At 34.2% G+C, this 14,725-nt stretch overlaps 1 protein-coding gene across 2 annotated transcripts in view; it reads right to left on the bottom strand.

The window, feature by feature from the left end:
• Window positions 1-14,725, bottom strand: part of FMN1 (formin 1) — a 477,206-nt gene that overhangs the window by 121,735 nt on the left and 340,746 nt on the right. For both annotated transcript variants that reach the window (XM_031952031.1, XM_031952033.1), the window contains 4 exons: window positions 9,408-9,537; window positions 7,527-7,673; window positions 5,581-5,640; window positions 760-880 (listed from right to left, as the gene is read on the bottom strand). In XM_031952031.1, the coding sequence (XP_031807891.1) occupies window positions 760-880; window positions 5,581-5,640; window positions 7,527-7,673; window positions 9,408-9,537 (458 nt within the window). The remainder of the gene's footprint in view (window positions 1-759; window positions 881-5,580; window positions 5,641-7,526; window positions 7,674-9,407; window positions 9,538-14,725) is intronic.

The following is a 14,725-nucleotide window of genomic DNA, read 5'->3' as shown; positions in this document are numbered from 1 at the left end:
AATAAATGCTTATTTCTACATCTGGAAGATAATTATCTCGATTTTATTTCAAGTTTCAGGCTGTAACTAGTCAAAGAGTTAAATTTTTGAGCTTCCTATTACAATAAACATTTTAAAAAAATGTTTATTTTATATCTTAGCATAAAAATTTTCCTAGTCGAAGTTTTTCACTTCCTTCAAACTCCTCCTTTGGCACATGGAGCTCCATTTCCACATTAACACTGCTCCTAAGTCTTTCTTACAGCTTCTCAGTTGTACTTATACCAGTACTGAGGTATCTTTATATTCTTGGGCAAAAGGATTTCTCCATAGTTAAAATGCAAGTCTCTGGAAATGCCAGAGGAAAATTCTTGCCTAAGAAAAGCATATTTTCACCTTAAAAAAAAATTAAATTTGAGGGGAAAGTGGAAGGGTCCTCCATGTTACATTGAATTATTTCAAAATATGAAATAAGCATAAAGAGAATGTAAAAAGAAATATGGTTAACTTCCTGTGCTTTGCCATAATGCTCCTTCCTCAGTTTACATATATATCAAAATATGAAAATTTACATATATGTGTATGTAAGAAAAATGTACAGTATGAAAACAATTTAACTACTTTAAACCTACTACATTAGAAAAAAAGGATGGGAATTTTCATAAGATTGTGAAATGGTATGACAATCATATATATATCAATATATACTAACCAGTAAACAATTCTACATCTAAAAAATGCTGCCAATTATTATTATAATAATAGAAAAGTGTCCAATACCTTCCAGTTGCCTCTTCAGCTTTCTCAAGTCTTTAATGAGGTCTTCAAATTTGACTTGGGCAGCCAGAAAAAAATCCTGTGGTTCAGGGAGGGGAAAAGTACTCTTCTCTGTTCCTGCCTCCTAAAAAGTAAAACAAAATAAAATTGCATAAACACAGAGAGAATAAATAAAGCACAATTCTCCTAGCATTACTTATAGCTCTAAGGTATACTATTGATGGGGAAAAAAGATGGTTTTTTTAGTGTTAGAATAACAATCATAATGCTTTATCCTTTCTAGATCTCAACCATGTTCCTTCTCTGTCTACTTTCCTTTCCTCCAGAATGATTTTGGTCTTGTTAGTTCTGCGAATCTAAATGGGTTAGATTTCATTTTGACTTGTAAATCAAAAAGAAAATTGTTAGGTATATGCCATCTTGGAAACTATTCTTAGGGATAGAGAATTTAAATTTAAATTTAAGGTTTGAGTTCCTCATTCTGACAGTTAAACAATTTATCACAGGAGTAGATTAAATAGGTAGTTTAGAAGGTCACTTGATAAGGATGCACATAAAACTCAAATATTTAGTTGTCTGGTTATAATGAATCCTTGAGATACACAATAGTCTTCTTATAATTCTATACAATTTCTTACTTGCTTGATTTCCCATTATGATATAAAATTTCAATTAGGTTCATTTTTGTTTGGATCAAAGGCTTTTTCCAAATGTTATTGGATTCTTCCAAAGAAAAGTTTACTGAAGACATGTGGACAGATTCATTTTACTAACTTTAAAACACTGGTTATATTAAAAGGATGCATCAGAATAGAAGAAGAAACTGAGGAACATTTTGAGAGGCTACCATCTCAGGAATTTTGTGAAAGAAATCTTCTGTGTTGCAAATAAGCAAGCTTATTCTCAACTGTGCTTTTCTTAGGACAAACCCTGGCTTGTCCTCTTTTGACCTTATTGGCCAAAAATTTGTGTTTTGGGTGTAATATCAATTTCAAATAGAGTGCTGGCATTTCACAATTTGATTCAAGAAAGGCTCTATTCTTTAAAAGATAACCCATTTGGGGACCCCCAATTTTTCAATTTTGTTTTATTGACTGTCTTATTAATCAAAACTTTATGAAAAGACCTAGACACACAAGTTGTCCTACACTGGTGGGATGTGATGCCTAATCAATAAATCACCTTGAGGAGGTCTCCTGTCTCCCTTTTTCCCCTTCATCATCATTTAAGAACCACATTATCTTGTGAACAACTATCAGGTAATAGAGGAGGAAGGTTTTATATTGTTCTTAAAGTCAATCACTCTTAGCTGCTTTAAAATTCTTTTTTTTTCTCAAGATTTTTGGGTCTTCCTTTTTTATGGCACCCCTATAGTTTTTGTAGCAAGGTGACATGCTGGATAGAGTACTTGCTTGTACAGTGAAGAAGCCTTATCTTCCCGAGTTCAGATCAGGCCTCATACACTTACTAGCTAGGTGACTCTGGGCAAGTCACTTGACCCTGTTTGCCTTAGTTTCCTCATCTGTAAAATGAGCTTGAGAAGGAGGTATCAAATCATTCCAGTATCTTTGCCAAGAAAACTCCAAAATGGAGTCAGGAAAAGTTGGACATGACTGAAAACAACTGAACAATCGCATAGTTATTACTATGCTTAATAATAATAATTTCCTTTCATTAAGTACTCATTTGCCTTATCATTGTAGAAGATGGTTCTGGCTTCTCAAAAGTTATACTAACTAAATGGAATGAGTTCTTCGAGGCCCTGTTGAGATACAGAAGCTTTGAATAGAGATCCAATAACAGTCTGGGTATGTGTCACCTAAGAATGAGGAGATAAAGTGACATTTCATCATCAAGAAGCTGATTCCTAAGACTTTTTTTTCTGTAGCAACTTTTGAACTTAGCCAGTTTGGTGGAGGCAGGAAGATATAAATATTGATGAAATCACAAACTATTTGTTTATCAGGGTCAGTGTTAGAATAGTACTGGATAGACCGCTAGATGTAGAGTTGAGGAGACCCATATGATTTTGGGCAAATTACTTAATCTCTCTTAAACACAGTTTCCTCATCTACAAAATTAAGGAGTTGGACTTGATGGCCACCCATATCCCTTTTGGCTCTATGATTTGTTTATTTTAGAAATATCAGAAATAATGATAACAGCTATCATTTATATAGCTCTTTAAGTTTTCAATGTGCTTTACACATATTCGCTCTTTTAATCCTCACAACAATTCTGGGATATAAATGGTATTATGAACTTCATATTACAGATGGGCAAACTGAGGCAAGCAGATATCAAGTAACTAGACTAGGATTATAGAACTGATAAGTGTCTAAGACTGGATTTGTTTTCAGGTCTTCGTGATTTTAGGTTCAGTCTTCTACCTAGCTGCTTCAGTTTTTCTGAATGAAAAAGTAATGTGAAGAATAACTTTGACTGAAATGTTCACCAAAAAGATCCTTAGTGCTTGCTCTATGTTTTGAGATTTAAACCAAGTTCTTTCCTTCCTATCCATTTTTCAACTCAACCCAGGATTTAACAAGATAAAAAAAGAACAACAACAAAAAAAATCAATTTATTAGCAGCCCTTATAAAAATCCATCCACCTAAAAACATCCACATAGACCATTTGTATCATGAAAGACAATGTTCACACCCTGGTGAGATTATAGTTCCAAGAAATTTTTAAATTATGAGCATTCTTCAACTAGTATTCAAACGACACAGATCCAGGTAACTTTTAACTAAAACCGAACATATCCTAGATTGGCCTAAATATTTTAGATTTACAGGAGGAAAAATTAGGGCAGGGCCCACAAATAACTGTTTTTTGTTGCCAACCACAAAAATCTTACACTTGGAGAGAGAGAGAGAGAAAGAGAGAGAGAGAGACAGACAGACAGATACCTAATAGTTCACAAAATAACATTATTAAATACTTTCTGTACAATAAAGTTCAATAAACTACCACAGAAATGTGGGTTTTCCTTCATTTTGGGTTGGGCCTTTCCCTATTTGAAAATAATCTTGAAATTTTCCTCCAAGGAACTTGTATCCTTGCATTCAATTCTGTTTACCAAAAATTTAGTTTGCTTTTTGAAAACTTTTATACTCAAATTATTTGTCTCAATTAATGGAATCACAAGCATACAGAGCAATTCACTATTAAAAGTTGGCAATGATTACAACCTGGTGTAACTTTCTTTTCCTAATACTTTTCAGAATAACTCTTCTAAAGAATTCTTCATGTTCATGATGAAATGTGAATACACATATACACACATATGTATATACCACTTCTAAGTTGTCCTAGACTATTCTCATTTTTATTTACTTTAGTCCCCCAGCAAATCACATACATACATAGCTCTTTCTGGTTCATTACAAGTTATGTATATATTTTAAAAGATAATAATACAAATATCTAAATGTTTTCTCTATCCCCCCCTCCCACTCTGTTCTTGAACTCTATCTCCTGTTAAACAGACTGAAGGACTACTAAGGGAAAAAAACCATGTGGTATTGTGTAATCTTTTCACAGAGTCTAGAACAACAGCTCTCAAAGGTTGTCTCTAAGACTCTTTCAGGTCTCCTGGATGTCAAAACCATTTTCACAAAAATACTAAGGCAGCTTAACTTCTAATATAATAAATATTGATAAGTATGACCCACAGTAAAAAATAAAAATAAAAAGCTCTTTGAGGAAGTTCTGAATAGTTTTTAAAAGCATAAACAGGTCTTGAGATTAAAAAATTTGAGATCCACCGTTGTAGAACAATGTTGTGTAGGCAGCCAGGTATTGCAATGGAGTACTAGACTTGAAAGTCTGGAAGAACTGTGTTCAAATCTGTATCTGGAACCTACTAAGTGTGGGATCGCTTCCTTATCTGCAATATGGGGATGATAACATATAACTCATAGAATTGTTGTGAGAATCAAATGTAATTTTATACACATACACACACACAATGAGAATAACTTCTTTGTAAGTCTAAAAGTGCTTTATAAGTATTATTGTTCATTTGTATCCAACTCTTTATGACCCTGTGGACCATACTATCCAACAAATTTTCTTGGCAAAGACATTGAAGTGGTTGGCCATTTTCTTGTCTAGTAGATCAATGCAAACAAATGACTTGTCCATAGTTACAGAGCTCATAAGTGTCTGATGCCAGGTTTGAACTCAGTTCTTCTTGACTCCAGGCCTACTGCTCTACCCTACTGAGTTACCTAGATGCTTCCTTATAAGTATATAAATTCGCGCTGCTTCCTTATAAGTATTAGTTGTTATTATTATAAATGGATAATCAAGCAGAATAGTTGCCATTATTTCCTTGCCATATTTTCCCATTCAAAGTAGTACATTTCTTGAAGACCTACACCATCCTTTGTTCTTCCCCATGTGTTGTGGGTTCAATGTTTTAGCAATGATGAGTAGAACACATGAAATTAAAATAAGATGATCATTGTTAGATAATTTTCCTTTTTTTTGGGAAATCAAACTAAATTGGGCACCTGGACTTGGCTTCCTATTGTTCACAGGATCATAAAGAATTGGATGTGAATGAACAATTGAAGAACTACAACTAAGTTTTGAAATGATTTAGCCTCAAACCAGTCCCCACACAAGCACCAAGGATAAATGGTCTGGCAATAAGATGACTTAGTTTTTCAGTATCTGAGTAGCTATCACAACGTCCTGTTTTAGAAATTTGACTTTTCTGACTCCATCTAGATTTTTCCAGAGAAAAATCCTGAGTGCGATAGAAGGAGGTATGAGGGCATATGGTTATTTCTCCAGTCATTTACTCTGCTTACCGAGTCATAATGGCGCAGATAATATTTCACAACGTAGTCTATTAGGTTAATCCCATTATCCTAAGGAGGAAAGAGAAAAATAAAATCATTCACACTTTGAAATTCACTTAAAATCATTTTATACATTTCCATATATTACATGAAGGACTGAGGCTCAGGTGCCTAATTCTAAATACCAGTTCAAATAGACTTATACCATATTCTCCTTTTTACTCAAGCCTAGCTATAAGACCTTTACTTTTATGCCTCAGTTTTCCCTTTGAACTATTGAAATAAACTTGCCCCTGATTATTATGGTAATAAAATAGATAAAGAGAAAAAGCAAAATATTTTCACTATATGAATAAAGCCTTTTTAAAGTATTGCTAAATGCAAGATATAGTAGGAATTGGACTTAGAGACAAATGGTCAAATTCTAAATTAGGTATTTACTCCATTTGTGATGCTTGGCAAAGTCTCTCTGAGGCCGTTTCCTTATCTGTAAAAGGAAGGAGGTGAAGCCATGGGCTCGCTAAATTCTCTTCAGTTTCTAAAACTTTTAATTATATAGTTCTCTAGGACAATGATTAGGCAAATGCAAGAATTTCCATTGGGGCAAGTAGGTGGTGAAGTAGACAGAACACCAAGTTTGGAGTCAGAAAGATCCGAGTTCAAATCCAGCCTTAGATTCTAGTTGTATGTAATTTCCTCTGTAAATGGGGATAACAATAGCACCTACCTCCTAGAGTTTTTGTGAAGATTAAATAATACAATAGTAAAGCATGTAAACGTAAAAAGCACAAAAGCACTATATAAAGTTAGCTATTATTATTACTTTTCAATTATGCTATGAGTTGAGAGAGAATAGAAAAGTGAAAAGGAGACCCAAGCAGAATAGAACAGTTTTCTATTCCATCCATCCCCCACCCCCAAATTTTCCTTCTCTACAGAGAAAGGGAGAGAGGGGCAGAGGCACAACGCAGAAGTGCTTGCAAGGGCGTGAAAAAAGGCTTAAAAGGAACACCATGTCATTTTATGACCCTGGGAGAGCAAGCCCTCCCACAAGGCAGCCTTTGTGTCCTGTTCACATGGGTCCAATTCTAATTTGCCTGTGTGCCTTCCTTTACCTCCCCCAACCCCCATGGGACTCTTAGGTATAGGTTAGTGGCTCCTAAAGAGCCAACTCTGCAGGGGTGTGGAGCCAACTGATAATCAGGCCCGGGTCTTTGACAGTAGGTAGGCTCCAGCCCAATTGTTGTAGTGAGCTAGAAAGCAATTCAAATGCATTGTTGTAATGATGATTCCTCATTGCTGCCATTCAGGAAAGAATAGATTACATGTAGCCAACTCCAGGCTCCTTCAGGCTGGTGTTTCACATGACAGATGGGATGGCAGCTTATCTGTTTCACATCCTCCTCAATGCTCCTAAAACTCAGCTCCTATTAGCTCATTTAAAGCAATTGATAGAAAAAAAAGTCATGCTGGACTCTTCCATAAAGAGTATTAATTTGTCCCACAGGAAAAACTACCTTGTCTTAGGAAACAAAAGGAGAACAAAGGCAAGGAAGAAAAGACATATAATACATCCATATTTATACACAAGTCAGGGAGCATGATGGAATATATCAAAAGAAATTATTTTAATTAAAAGACTATGAGAAACAAGGTGGCAATCTGGATACAGAGCTGGACTCTCAGTCCAAGAAGATCTAGGTGCAAGTCCCATCTTTGGCACACATTGACTTTGTGACCCTTAGGAAGTAACTTAACTCTCATTGCTATGGTCACCTCTCTGTGACTGACATTACAGAGAGGGAGTTAATGTTTATTAGCAGAGGGAATTTTCTTGAGAAAGAGTACCTAATTAAAAAGAAAAAGAGAGAGAGAGAGAGAGAGAGAGAGAGAGAGAGAGAGAGAGAGAGAGAAATGGCTGATGTCTATTATACCACAATGAATAGATACTTAACCCGACTTTTGACATCCTTGAGTTTGGGCAGAATTTCCAAGCTGTATCCATCTGCCTGACCCCGAGTCCTGTTTCCTCCATTCATATAGTTTCCAAACGCCAGAATTAAGGCTAAAATATCCTTTACACTCTTCATATCTAGCAAGCCCTGTGAAAACAAATACCAAGTTATGGTATTAAATACTATTAAAGACTATTAAATACTCTTACACTCCAAATGATAATATAAGTGATGTATGACACTAGGCAATCAGATTGTCAATGGTGTAAAAACACATTTTCCTTAATTTCCCCAGAAATGTCCATAAAAATTACTGCTTTTTATTCATCAAAGTAATTATAAGCATTGCATATTTTATAAAAACTAAAGATTAACTGGAATTATCATGATCTCTGAACCTGTTGAGGCTTAAAAAAAATTTAATAAGTCTTTACATTTTTTTTTTTATGTCTGACATATTTAGGCTTATTCCTTGATGATTTCAGTGTGGAAAGGAATTTAATGCCACTTAAGAATCTATCTGGAAGACAAGCAATTTATATATGTATAGTTCAATTATAGTCAGTATAGTATAAACAGTAAGGCTTTTCTCCTTTTTCAATAAGTATAAAATTAAGAGGACAGCCACTCTGAAAGTAACCTAAGGCCATTCACTGGGATTTACTATGTGCTTGCTGATGAGTCCATAAACTTTTACTATTTAAAACTGTTCAAGGTTTCTTTCAGATTCCCATCTCATTTTGGTTTTCTTCTTATTCTTGTTACTTAAATGAAAAAAATTCAAAAGAACTTATTTCTTCCTTATGGTCTCAGATGGATAGAAATCCATTTCAATGCAAAGATGAAATGCTTTTTGTTTTGTTTTAAATTACCTTCATTTTTTTCCTCTTCTCTGTTAGGGTGGTACTAAGAGAGTTCATTATAATATGGTAATATTTACTGTTTCTTTATTGAAAATATCTAATATTTGGGTTAAAAAACCAAACATATGACCACTTAAGGACTGATTAAGTATCAAGTCATTCTTGGAAAATATTATGTTCTTATGGAAATAGATCTTTGAAAGAAAATGGAGAAATGAAACCATTTAAGTCTTGTGTTGAACCCCAAAGTATTTTAACATATGCAACATAGCTAGTGCTATGAGTATATTGGACTTGTTGGAATAGGGAGCTCCATTTGGTGATACCCATCTGGGATCTGGGATCTCTCCTTTCCTCTACTGCCACCCAAGTTACATTTTTGTATACTTATATCAGTAGTCCTGATCATATAAAGCTCCTATAAAAGGCCAAAATATATAGTCAAGAAAAAATACTCATATGCTCTTTAGAACCAGTCATCCCATACATTTATTTATTTGCATTCCAAGTCTTTAGGATCCATTTTATCTTCTAAACTGGATGAACCCCAAGTGATCAATCTTTTAGATTCAATGACAAGATATTTTTCTCATCTAAACTACTTAGGGGATATTCTTCCTCAGAAAGTTGTTTTGATACTTGAAAGAGATTATATATAAAGTACTTTTCAATATGTATAAAACACTATGATAATCTATATATGTGTCAGTTATTATCATTATTATTATTACCAAGTGCTAGAACTATAATAAAATGATTTTTTTTCAATATAATTGGTTCTGAAGAACCAGTCCAGAAACAAATGGGAAGTGTAGATGTTCTCCTCTCCCTATCCCAATCCAACCCTATTCCCCCACCAAAAAAAAAAAAAAAAAAAAAAAAAAGGGTAAAATAAAATTACAAATTTCCTACTTTAAAGGCCTTTGAAAAACCTAGTATCCTAAAACTGAAAATGCTCTCTGGAGGACATTTTATCTATAGCCTTGTCTCTGACTATTATATTAAGTAATGAACACACCTTTGAAGCCCTTGTAATGATCTCCACCTTTCGATGAACAGAGGTAATGCCTTCAGAAAAGACAGATCTGAAGATTATGCACTGGGCACGTTCAGCAAAATTTGGAATCTGGGCTAATTCATATAAGAATCTGTGGAAATAAGAATTAATTACACATACACAGGTTTATTCAGGAAAATTAAATAACAGAAACAAAACAGAAAGGAGGTTGCTTTAGAGTTTTCTTTATTTGAGCAAAAGCTACTTTTGGTATAAGTTCAAATATTTTAAATCCAACATCTACAAAAGATGTAAGCAATCTTAAGAACTGATAAAAGGCCCACTACATAGCAGAAAGGACTGTGATTAGAAATTAAGGCTCAAGGATTTTTGTTTCTAACCACTTGCTTGCTTGTTATGTGATACAATAGATAGCAATGGAATCAGAAAGGTTTGACAATTACTAGCTCTGAGATTCTGGAAAAGTCACATACACTATCTGCCTCAGTTTCTCATCTATAAAACGGGTATAATAATAGCATCTATCTCTCAAGGTTGGGAGGATAAAATGAGATGATATTGGTAAATTGCTTTGGAAACTTTAACTATAAAGATGCTAGTTATAAATATAGTTAAAATACAATTTTTTTTTGCATTTTAGATAAAATCTATTTTTAAAGTTAGCTTACTTAATGGGGTTTCCTTGAAGACATGTGTTTGTATACATAGAAATGAAAATTTCTAAATATATGTGAATGTGTGTTATATACATTGTGTGTGTGTATGAATGTCTTTATTATTAGACAGTAAGCTCCATCATGGTAGAGACCATGTCTTATTTATTTTTCATCTTCTCTGATATTTGAAATAGTATTTTGGGTAGGCACTTAATAAATATTCATTAATTGACCTTAAACATTTTAGGATCAGAAAAGTTGACTAAAACCAAGACCACTGATCTCTATTGTCATATTTGGTTTGTTCCAAAAGAGCAAACAGTGCAAGTGCCTTATTTTATTTTTAGTATCTGAAATTATGCATGGTAACTACTCCCTTCTTCAAAATACCCATTCTAGCTGTGTTTATAAGGTTAAGTGACATACAGAATTCAGAGCCAGGAAAAAGCAAGTAGACTGTATGGAGTAGTGGAAAGAGCATTGACTTGGAAGGCCTAGATTGTTGACCCAGCTCTATTACCATGTGACTTTAAGCAAATGTCACTTCTCTAGTTCTTGTATTCCCATTTATAAAGTTAGGATGTGAACTGGAGTAATAGAAAGAGAGCTAGATTTGGAAAAAGAAGACTTGGGTTCAAAATCTGGCTCTGCTACTTATGTGATCTCAGTCAAGCAATTTTGACTTCTCTTGTTTTTCATTTCCCCATCTGTAAAATTAGGGAGGTTCAATTTGATGGTCTCTAATATTATTTCCAACTTTAAATCTATGATAAGGCAGATACCAGGTGGCAGGTTGAGAAGAATGTTGGATTTGGAATTAGGAAGATTTGTGTTTAAATCTTGCTTTTGATATTAATTAACTTTGTAACCCTGAGCAAGTCATTTAGCCTGTGTTAACCTCAGTTTCCTTGTCTTTAAAATGAGGATAATAATTGTGCCTATTTCATAAGGTGGTTATAAGGATCAAATGAGATAACATAAAGTACTTTGAAAGACTAGCATCAAATAAATGCTAGTCCCATTTAACAATATGTGAGCTTCTATAAATTAGTCTATATTGATTGAGTCACTTGATAACAACTCAGCCCTTCATTTCATCCTACATGTGTTGACTGTAAAGAAAACACTAATATTGGATCCCAACAAACAGATAATGTGGGGATTGATCTACACAGTAATTCATTGTCTTGGTTCAAGTACTACATTCTTTGCAGACTTAGGCTAGAACAGCTGACAACTTCTCCAATCCAACAATCAAAGTAAAAGGTATAAATTAATATGAATGGAAACAGCTGGACATGATCTCAGCAAAGGGGGGAATACATGCACTCAGCTATTAATTTAATTTATTAGGGAATTGAGATAATGATTAACTGGTATTTCTGAAAGTCTTGGTGGACCCATAGTACTATTTCCTTGAGATTTCTACAGTCTGACACAAAGAACACTTCTACTCAGGGATAAAATTGGAAGGCTTTTTACTTCTGTATGTGAAGAAGTTTATTTGGCTTACATTTTATGATTCCTCTACTTCTGGAGATATCTACACTTTAATAAACTTCTAATAATCAATTGCGTTTCCATATTTCATGTCAAAATCTTTCATTTGAGACATTGAGGACATTTGAGTCAATAATTGCTTCAGCAAAAGGAATCTATAAGAGGAAAGGTATCTTTCTTTAAAATCCTTGTAACCTCTGATTAGTGAGTAAATGATGAGGAAAATTGTGGTGGGAAAAGAAAAAGGATCAACAATAAGGCTTCCTTCATAAGATCACTGAATTTAAAGCTGGAAAGGACTTTGAAAATCTGTGACAAGTCATTTTTTTATAATTGAATAAATTGAGGCCTCAAAAGTGAAAGGCTCTTGCCTTCCTCCTATGCCTTCAGGGATCCATCTCCCACTTGGAAATTGTGTCTCTAATTTGGACCTCATATAAAGCCTTTCAAAGATGCAATGACGGTTAGGATTCAGCTCCCTATAAAGCAAATGTCTTTTAATGCTTTCCATACCATATTCCTTCAGAAAAACATAATGATTTTCTGGAGCATTCCTCTCACAAATATCAATCAAACACAAAGACTTATTAACAATACTTGACCCAGCAATGCTCTCATTTATTTCTTTGCAGAAGAGATAATCAGAGGCTATGTTGGTACACAGAGGAGGATCCCTGTCACTATGCTCTAAGGATTATCTGGAAATTTCTCTCTTCAGATGCAAATTTAAGTGCAGAAAAAGACCCACAAAATTACTTTTCTCTTCATTACCTAACAGAATGACTGTCTCATGAAGTAATTTCATCCCTTTTTCAATAACAGTTCCAAGTCCTTTATAGCAGGCATTCTTAAACTATGAACTTGTTTAGGCAGGTAGGTGCTACAGTAGATAAACTATATGGGCTTGAAGTAAAAAAGACCCGAGTTTAAATCCTGTCACAGACATTTGCTTACTGTGTGACCTTGAGCAAGTTCGTTAATCTCTCTGTACCTCAATTTCTTCATCTGTAAATCAAGGATAATAATAATAGCACTTATATCATGGGGTTCTTGTAAGGATCAAATGAATTAATTTTTGGAGGGTGTTTAATCCTAAATCACTGGGTAAAAAAACTACGTAAATGTTAGCTATTATTATTTTTCATCATTTTGATAATAACTTGAATATAATTATTTTTACTTGTAATTCTTTTATTTTATACATTTAAAAACATTATTTTTGAGAAGAATTTAAAAGGATTCATTAGACTACTAAATAGCCCCATGATGTAAAATTGTGTTTTCTGCCCTAAAATTGTTTTTTTCTGTCCTAAGGTTTTTGGTAATTTTTTTCCACCAGGGAACTTGGAATAAATGCAAAATGCTCTTGATTTCACCAGAATAATTACAAAGAAATTTACTTTTTAACCCAACTAGAGAGTGGGGTGTGTGTGGAAAACTTCCAAATTTTTCCAAGAATTTTTTTCTGGGTCTCTATACAAAGAAGGCACTAGGGCTTGCTAACTGGAGAGGTTATATGTGGAAGGAAGAGGTTTAGACACTTTCAGATGAATTTTGATGAGGACTATGAAAAATATGCTACTATAAAATCAACTGGAGACTATCTCCTTAAGATACCTTCTCCCATCCCTACCTGTTTTGTCTTGATTCATAACTACAACCCCTCTATATTCAGTGATATTAGTTGAAGATTTTAGTCTTTATACCCATTGGAATTTTGCAAGTTTGACAATACAGAGCTATATTGTATTAGAAGATGAAAATTTCACTATATTTTTCTGGTCACATAAACAGTATGAGACACCTCTGAAATCATAATCAGAAACACAAGTCCAAGGTTTAACTGAGGCTTTGCAGTTTATAAGGTGAATGGCACAGTCAGGCAAGAATTGAAGCTATCTCTAAGAAAAGTGTCTCAAAGCAACCTGCACAAGTTCCTGTCATACTAAGCCAAATTAGAGTTTGTAAAGTGCTAGGATGCTATGGTTTCCTTCCCTTTTACTGGAAAGGGGCAAAATGTGCTGAAGTTTTTTCTTTTCAACCAAGTTGTAAATTCCTTGAAGCTACCTATTATTTTTCTGTGTATGTACCAAACAAATTGGCTTCCATAATGCAGGCAATCAATGAATATTTTATGATAAATTATACTTTGTGTCATCTACCCTGCATCTTTGGACCAGTTATTTCACAAATTCCTAAAAATTATTAGGGATTCCAGAGACAATCTATTCCAACCCCTTTTATTTATAGATGAGAAGATACAGGGTTTCCTCTTTTTACATGATGAATATTTATACTCAACACTGAAATTTCTCTAGCTTGAGTTTACTATAAAGTATATTTATTAGCTTAGAACAAGTACATCTAAGTTCTTAACATTCTCAAACCTGCTCCTAGATTCAAATACAGGTCCTCTTAACAAATTTACTTTTTTTTTTTCATTAAACTCCAATGGAGGAACAAATTTCCAAAGTGTAAATCACATATAAAGGGACAAATGGTATATGTACTTTATGACCTAAAATGTGCTAGATCAATGTAAGTAGTTAATTTCTCTCTCATTTCTTTCCCTATTTAAAAAAAAAAATGTTTCACTCTAAAGTCCCCCCCCCAAAAAAAAATGTAAGTTACTTGATCTATATTATATTACATGGCAATAGTTCCCAAAATGCCAGGAGTCCTTGGTGGCTATCAACTTGTTGTTGAAGGGCTAGTTATTGGTTTCTCATTCCTGAAGTCCCTGACTGGTGAAGAGGGTGATGGATATGTATCCCCAGGGCTATTTCTAATCGGTGTCAGGCAGAAAGATCGCCCAATCTCTTGTCTATTCTATCATTCAAGTGACTTTCAGTCTTGCCCCAACTAGACAACTGCTACACTACAAATGTTTTTCCAGTTCTAGGACTGGGATGGAATAAGACTGATGAGGTGAGTGAGGAGGCCAACGGCCCCTTGCTATGATTTACAAGACTGGCACCGCAGGACTTGAAGGAAATTGCAATGTTGGGACTCAGTAAATGATTCATATTTTCCAGTATGTAAAACATACTTATAGTCAACTCACTGAGAGTTGAAGAGCTAATAGGTTGCCAGAGAGTCAAACTCTGGCAAACCTCAAACACACGCAAGGCTGTGCAGGAGGTCGGGAGGGAAGGTGAAATC

This window comes from Sarcophilus harrisii, chromosome 2 (genome assembly GCF_902635505.1).
Source record: "Sarcophilus harrisii chromosome 2, mSarHar1.11, whole genome shotgun sequence".
NCBI lineage: Eukaryota > Metazoa > Chordata > Mammalia > Dasyuromorphia > Dasyuridae > Sarcophilus > Sarcophilus harrisii.
This window is presented reverse-complemented; position numbering and strand designations above follow the sequence as displayed.